This window comes from Piliocolobus tephrosceles, chromosome 3 (genome assembly GCF_002776525.5).
Source record: "Piliocolobus tephrosceles isolate RC106 chromosome 3, ASM277652v3, whole genome shotgun sequence".
Classification (NCBI taxonomy): domain Eukaryota; kingdom Metazoa; phylum Chordata; class Mammalia; order Primates; family Cercopithecidae; genus Piliocolobus; species Piliocolobus tephrosceles.
The window spans coordinates 183,392,117-183,400,255 of NC_045436.1; the positions used below are offsets into that span (position 1 = coordinate 183,392,117).

General features: G+C 53.2%; 1 protein-coding gene across 2 annotated transcripts in view; it reads right to left on the reverse strand.

Annotated features, from left to right (window-relative positions):
* The window catches only part of MAEA (macrophage erythroblast attacher), a 48,228-nt gene extending 42,324 nt beyond the window's left edge, over positions 1-5,904 (reverse strand). For both annotated transcript variants that reach the window (XM_023206754.3, XM_023206751.3), the window contains exon 1: positions 5,773-5,904. In XM_023206754.3, coding sequence (XP_023062522.1) covers positions 5,773-5,841 — 69 coding nt within the window. In that variant the 5' untranslated portion in view covers positions 5,842-5,904. The remainder of the gene's footprint in view (positions 1-5,772) is intronic.
* Positions 5,905-8,139: the final 2,235 nt, after the last annotated feature.

An 8,139-nucleotide genomic window follows, 5' to 3' on the forward strand; every position in this document is an offset into this window, starting at 1 on the left:
GGGGGGGCACAGGTGCGGGTGAGGGGTACAGGCGCGGGTACCGGGGTACACACGTGGGTGAGGGCAGTACAGGAGCAGGTGAAGGGGGTACAGGTACAGATGACAGAGTTATAGGAGCGGGTCAGGGGGGTACAGGAGTGGTGAGGGGGGTACAGGTGCGGGTGAGGGGGGTACAGGTGCGGGTGAGGGGGCTCATCCACCATGGGTGTGAAAGCAGGTGCAGGTCAGGCAGGGTCTGCGTGACAGGCATCGGTGAGCATGAAGTAGGAGGCAAAGTCTGAGGGTCGGGTATGAAAGTTTGGCCTGGGAGGAGAGGAAGGAGACTGCTCTGGGCCCCTCCCTCGAGCGGGGCAGCACTCAGGGTCCCGGACCCAGGTCCACAGCCATCAGCACAGCAGGCACTTCCTTCTGCTCAGCCACATTCAGCTCCACAGTCACTACATGTGGTATTAACACAGTGAATAATTCTTTTGTTCAGGTTTTCAAAATAATGGCCCCTAACTATAACGATTCTGAAATAACAGACCTAAAAATCATCAGCAGTTACCCTGGCAGGAAGTGTGCTTTGCGATGCCTAGGTCAGCACCCAGACATCCCCACTCCGCCTGAAGCCCCCAGAGGGCGGGGCTCGCCGCACAGCCTCCCTGCAGACAGGGCAGTCATATGCTACAGGCGCCAGCCGGCCTTCTCTTCATTCTAGTGCCAATTCTTGGGCTTGCTTCTCATTCTGCCGACCCCTGTACCCACAGACCGAGTCACTGCCCAGCACTCGCTCTCGCTGTGAGACCCTCTCTGCACGGTTCTGGGACACCCCCGGCCACAACACCCCAATGGTGCTGTGTGCTTACTGGGGTGAGAGTCAGCCAGGACTTCAACACGGTCCACAGAGCCTCACCCCAAAACAGCTCTGCCAACCAGCTCACAATATCGTATTCACCGGAGGAGGCTCACCCTCGCACCCCTGCCCCCACCTCCTGCCACTGTCCAACATTCACCTCAACCTCATCAGTGTCTTGAAAGGATCTGAAATGTCTATGTGTACTTGTGCTGACGCCTCCCTCCCACCGCAGTGTAGACAGGGAACTTACTTGTCTCCCCGTCATGGTAGCCCAGGGCCTGACCGTGCAGGGTCTGACCATACTGGGCCTGACCGTCCCTGGCCGAGGGAGGCTCTCAGATCGCTGCTGCGGAGGAGGGCATGCGAGAAGCTAGTGCACCGGCAGCCCTGCTCTGCAGTCTGGCGGCGGTGCCCTGCTCAGGTCCCAGGGTGGCTCCAGGCCTCACATCGGTGCTGCCTCCAGCCTAGCCCGGCCATTACGGTGAATCAGGCATTAAAAAGCCCTTTCTGGACTTGAGATGTGTTTAAAAAATAATATTTAAAAAAACAAACACAAAACCACCCCCCAGCTAGCAGTGACTTCAAGTCCACATCCTCAACTCAGCCTCGCCCATCCAGCTGGAAAGGCCCAGGCCCGGGAGGCGAGACCTGTGCCAGCGCGGAGGCCGCAGAAGCCGGCCCAGGGCCAAACCAGCAGTGAACAGTGGGAGAGGCGAGGGGAGTGGAGCCGGGAGCCACAAAGGACAGGTCACGGCTCTTCTGGGCAGAAGGAATTTCCACTGTGCTCTAGAGACTGGGAGAATTCTAGAGGGTTATGTGACTTTACTGCAGATAAAGTACATCAAAAAAGCCGGCCACAGAAGAGGTGGAGACCTGGCCTAAGACTCCTCAGACACAGCATCACCAGGGTCCAACCCAATGTGTGTGTCTCTTGAGTCAAACACTTGGTGCTTGCCTGTGTTTCTCACACTTGAGAACACATGATCCTTCCAAATCCAGCCAAGATGGAGTTAAGAAAACTGCAAAAGGTGCAGAAGTTACAACTTCAGGCACACAGCTGGCACCTCAACTCCCTACCACAGGCACAAACCCTGACTGTGAGGCATCAGGGCGGTGCCTGGGCAAGCAGACTGTCATCAAATCAAAGGCAGAACATGCGAACCTTCCTGTAGAGAATTCAGACACCTGAGAATACGCCCACAGGCCCGGTGTTTCTCAGCCTGTCCTCTGGGGAGAGGACAGCATCACCACCTGGGGTGTGAGAGGACTCACTGGAGCTGCGGGCCCGGGTGGGGCTCACAGAGAGGAGCCAGGTCCAGACCAGTGTCTCTAGGTAATGAACGCCGCTTCCTGCCCTGGGCCGTGCAGACACCCATGTGAAATTCTCTAAATTATTATTTTTCTTCAGCTATCTGAAGGAAAACAGTAGGAGTAAATACACAAAAATGTTCATGAAGTTATCTCTGTGCAGCAGGGTAACTTGAAGAAAAGACAAATTACTTTTATTTATTATTTGAGACAGGGTCTCACTCTGTCGCCCAGACTGGAGGGCAGAGGCGCAATCTCAGTTCACCACAGCCTGGATTTCCTGGCTCAAGTGATCCTCTCGCCTCAGCCTCTCAATTAGCTGGGACTACAGGCGCACACCACCGCACCCAACTCATCAAATTACTTTTATAATTGGGGGAAAAAAAAACCTTTTACAAAATAATGAAAACAAGGGCTTCCAATTCAAAATGGTGACCTATGCATGTTGAATTGAAAGATGGTGAATTCCTGAGGTCGGAGTTCAAGACCAGCTGGACAACATAGCAAAACTGCGTCTCTACTAAAAAATACAAAAAATTAGCTGGGCATGGTGGCAGGTGCCTGTAATCCCAGCTACTCGGGAGGCTGAGGAAGGAGAACTGCTTGAATCTGGGAGGCAGAGGTTGCAGTGAGCCGAGATTGCACCACTGCGCTCCAGCCTGGGCGACAGAGCGAGACTCCATCTCAAAAAAGAAAAAAAAAAAAAAAGATGGTGAGTTATGTATCTTTCCCCTCCTCTACAAGGCATTACCCACCACCCTACACCAAATGGCGTTCACAGCATTTGACAGCAAAAAAGACACAGCCACAGCCAGGATGCAAGGGTGAGTCCTCCTGAGCAAGCGTGAGTCCTCCTGAGCCACACCTCCGTTGGGTAAGAAGAAGAAATAAGTCCCTTAAAGCAGGATCCAGCCCAGCAATTCTCGTGGGTGTATGCATGCCCCCAGGGCACATGTAGCAATGTCTGGAGACATTTTGGGGGCATGCTCTTGGCATCTGGCAGGCAGACACCAGGGATGCTGCTAAACATCCTATACTGCACAGTCTCCCGCGATCCCCCTGCCCCAACAAAGGCTCATCCAGCCCAAATGTCCACAGGCCGGTCCACCCCTTTGGTGGAAATAGAAGCTGGTGACAAAAGAGGTTCCCAAGGTCAGTGCATGTTGACTGCAGCAATTCACATCTGTTCCATTCTCTTCCCACTTCACCAGGAAAATAGAAAAATAAGTCCCTGCCAGGCACCCAGGAGCCCCACCAGCCCCAGCCGCTCTGACGCTGTGAGGAAGCAGACATCCCAGGTGCTACTGCTGAATGCCTCCTAGGGCTCCCAAGCCCTCTGAAGAGGAAGGAATGCTCTGTGAGTCTGTGGAGGACTCACTTCGCAGGAAAGCAGTTTAACTCTTACCAGGTGAAGATACAGTCAAGAGCATGCCAGCTCCTACCACCCTGCAGGAGGATGTGCTCTCAGACTTAAGAAGCACGACATCCACCCCACACCTTCCACAACCCCAGTCCCGCAGCCCTCGGTTCCTTCTCTGACATCCGCACTGGCCCCTCCTGGAGACTGAAGAGTGCAGCCCTTGAGCTGTGAGTTCAGTATGTTGTTTAATTCTATACTAATAAATGCTTCTAAATCAAAGATCCCTAGTTCCCCAGCAAAACACCTCCATTATCCACTAGGAATCACTCCTGAAAACTTCTACGAGAAAAAGTTTTAACTCAGTAGTACACAAGTGTCAACAGAGGAATTACGACACTAGATTTCTTCACCTGTATGACTATCTGCATGACTATTTTAATCAGAAGCTATGCAATCACTCTGGAATGCAAATTACATTCACAATTACAAAACAGCAGAAGACCTGAAGAAGAATCCTTTCTGGAGACCTTCCATCTCCCTTCCTAGTTCCTTCAATACACAATGAAAGGATTTCTGGAAACCTTTCCTATCTGGTGTTCCCATATTCACCAGCCAGTACCAAAAGTGACAAACCACTGCGGTTCTGATCTTCAAGCCTTCTTGTGTGTTAGCTGAAATGACGGGCCTTGAGGTGCACTGCGTGAGACAAAGTGGTCAGTGGTTAAGGCTCCCTACTAACGGCAGCACAATGTCCTGGTATATACCTCTCTCAGCTGCAGGGTCTCCATCTCTAAACCAACAGAGATCCACCAATGTCACTGAGTGTTAAAAACCAACCACCTACATCTTGGAGGGATCTAGCAAGAGGCTAGACCTTTGGTAACGTCAACAACATTGCCCTCCCTTCCTGGATCAAATGAAGTGCTGGACACGCATCGCAAGCACCATGATACTCCACTGCGAAACCACTAGTGGGTCGGGCGCGTGGCTCACACCTGTCAGCCCAAGGCAGGAGGATCGACTGAGCCCTGGAATTCAAAACCACCGTAGGCAACAGTGAAACCCCGTTTCTTTTTAAAAATATGAAGTAAACCGCTAGATAATGAAGAGGAGAAGCTTGCCTCTGCTTTCCTATGAAGACCAGCTACACCAGGGTACAGCCTGGCTTCAGCAGCGCTAACTGTAGCAGGGACCTTTTAATGAATGCCAGGCACTGCTTGAAACAATACGTGGTCACTCATTTCACCCTGAGGTGACACAGGCGCTACCATTGCTTAAATCTGACAAGAATAAACAATCACTAAGTGGGCCCTGATGTCTCCCAGTAAAGATGAACACAGAGGAGCCCGATTCACACCCCAGCAGGATGGCTCATAGCCTGTGCTCTTCAGCCCTTTGCCGAATGGCCCTGGGGCTGGGGGAACGCACAGCAACCTGGCCACATTGCATCCTCCACACCTGTCGCCACACCGTCCATCCTGAGACGGACGGGAACACCAGGGCGCCCTGGGAGGAGAGAAAAGCTACGCAGCTCCCCAGCAAGGCAACACAGAACCACAAAGCTCAGCCGCAGCTCTGAGAAAGCTATGACCTTGATCTTTTAAGGAATTCCTTCCCAGGTGCTTCATATGAAATCCTCTGCTAACTAGGTAAAGAGCAAGTATCGGCTCCTTCTACTAGGAGCACAAATTTCATTCTAAGAAGTGCGACGTGGCTAGGTGACCACCCAAGGTCACGCAACCGGCAGCCGGACGGCAAGAGCTGTATTTCAGGTTTGGTGACGCCCATCAAAAAGGTCGCTGGGTGCCATCAGGCCGTGGGTTTCTCCCTACAGCTCCTACCCAGCGACCGGCGCACCCGGCACCTCCCAGCCCTGGGCTCCCGGGAGGGCGGCCGGGCACCGGCCGGGCACGCCGCGCATTCCGTCTGCCTGAGCGCCAGAGATCCCACGCCCCGCAAACTCCGGCTTCCACCCCAGCCCCAAATTCGCCAGCCTTCGCGCTGCCAGAATCGTCGCTGGCTCGGCTCACGCAGCTCTTCAAGCAGAGGGGCCACAGTCGGGCGTTGGGCAGGGCCAAAGCCGCCGCCCCCGACGCACCTGCCCAGCGCAGACCCGGCGCCCCCGAGGAGCCCGCACGGCCCCGTCAGGCCGCGCCCAGCTCCCGCCGCCCTCGCCGCTGGCCCTCCCGGGGCGGCCCCTCGCGGCCCATGGGCACTGGCTGGAGGCGCCATCGCTGCCCTCGGCCTGCGCGGCGCAGGCGCCTACCTTGAGGGTCGGGTACTCCTGGACCTTCAGGGTCATGGACAACTGAGCCGCCGACTCCTGCACCGCCATCTTGAAGCGGCCAAAACATTACCGGGCGGGGGACGCGCGAGCGCGTTGCACGCCGGGAAATGACGCCAGGCGCGCCTGCCGGAGCGGGGCGGGGGCGGGCCGATGCGCCTGCACCAATCGTATCCGCCCAGTCGGCCGGAGGCGGAAGAAGGCGCGAACCAATCACTGCCGGGTTTCCTCCCGCTCAGCCAATCAACGATAGCCCCGGCTGGCGGTTTCCTCCTTGAATTCGCTGCCAGGTTCAGGCCGCAGACGCCGGAGCCGGGTATGCTCCCGGGCCAGGGGCAGGCTGGTGGGGTGCGCAGAGCGGCCCGGGCGGGTGGAGCTGGGGCCAAGCGGGCTGGGGGACTTGGCGTCCGTCCAGTTACTCGGGGCTCCCGCGAGGTGGTCCCCTGTGGGTCCCTCGTGCCTGCGGTACCAGGGCCAACGCCGACAAAACGCTTGGCCACATACGCCTGTAGCCAACTGTATTTCTTTGGCCGTATTTTCACCGATTTACAGCTGCTGGAATCCTGATGTGGAACCTCCGACTTCCCATTGGAAAAGGAAAGGCCCAGTATCTAAAATTGATTTATGGACAGAAACTCCCGAAGCATGAGAAGCTTGTGGCCTCTCCGCCCTCTCCTTGCAGGGTGGGCAGCGCTAGCATGCGGGTCGTGCCCTGCCTTCATTTCAGCCACTTCACATTCTCAGCGTTTCAAACACTACCCGTCTCCCTCCTTTCCAAAATAAAACAAATTAGGTTTTATTACTTAGGAAATGACGTCCCAATTAAACCACCTTGTGTTTCATGTAACTCATTTCTACACAATTTTTAAAATATTTGGTGTTTAAACAAAGGAAAAATATCTAAGGTGACAGCGATGAAGCGAGAACCTCCACTTGGAGGCTGCTACATGTTACAGCCAGAATGTAAGACATCCGACCCGCACTGTGGAGTCTTTCTCTGTCTTACTTAAACAGGAGTTGGGACTAAGGAAAGTGTTATTCCTTAAGTGTGTGGCTGCAGACTCCAGTCTTTTAGATATTTGAAGTAAGTTTTACAGTGAAGTACACAAATCTTGACTATACAACTTTAATGAATTTTCACCCATATTTGCACTTTTATCTAACCATGTCCTGGGTTGAGATTTAGGACATTTCCCGTGGCACAGAAAGCTCCCCTGCCCCTTCCCGGGCTGTATCCCCATCATTCTAACCCTGCTCCCCATAACAGCATTCCTGACCTTCCTGTAGATGGAAGCATGCACTCTGTACTCTTTGCGTCTCTTCACAGTTCACATGGTGTCTGCCACTCTCCGGGATGGTCCCAGTAACACGGGAGCACTGCAGCAGTTGAATGGACGGCCGTCCTCTTTAGAGACTTTGCGTTCACTTCACCAGGGATTCAAGATTAACCCAAAGGACAGGACACAGGTTTCATTTCCATGGTAAAATAATCCCATCCTAGTACCATCTACAATCAGCAATACTTAGGAACGATAAGGCAGAGGTTTGCACACTGGAGAGGTTGTTTGACCCTCTACAACCTTTGGATCATTCATTCTAGGTTTTCTTATATTGGAAGATAAAACTGTATTTGAATTAGTGGGTCCTTTGGTAAACCAAAATGTGTCTGAGACAGATCTCAATCTGTTTAGAAGTTTATTTCGCCAAGGTTAAGGATCATGACTGGAGACACAGCCTCAAGAGGTCCTCAGAACACATGCCCAAGGCGGTTGAGTTACAGCTTGATTGTATATGTTTTAGGGAGATGTAGGCATCAATCAATACATGTGAGATTTACATTGGTTTGGTCTGAAAAGGCAGGACAACTCAAAGCAGGGCAGGGGCTTCCAGGTCACAGGTGGATTCAAAGATTTTCTGATTGGCAATTGGTTGAAAGCGTTCTTATCTAAAGATCTGGAATGGAGAAAGGAGCATCTGGGTTAAAAGGGGTTGTGAAGACCAAGGTTCTTATTATGTAGATGAAGTCTCATAGGTGGCCACCATTAGAGGCAATAGATGGCAAATGTTTCCTGTCTAGATCTTTAAAAGCTGCTAGACTTGGGTGGGCACTATGGCTCACACCTGTAATCCCAGCACTTTGGGAGGCTGAGGCAGGTGGATCATGAGGTCAGTAGATCAAGACTGTCCTGGCTAACACGGTGAAACCCCATCTCTACTAAAAATACAAAAAGTTAGCCAGGTGTGGTGGTGGGCGCCTGTAGTCCCAGCTACTCAGGAGGCTGAGGCAGGAGAATGGCGTGAACCCAGGAGGCAGAGCTTGTAGTGAGCCGAGATTGCACCACTGCACTC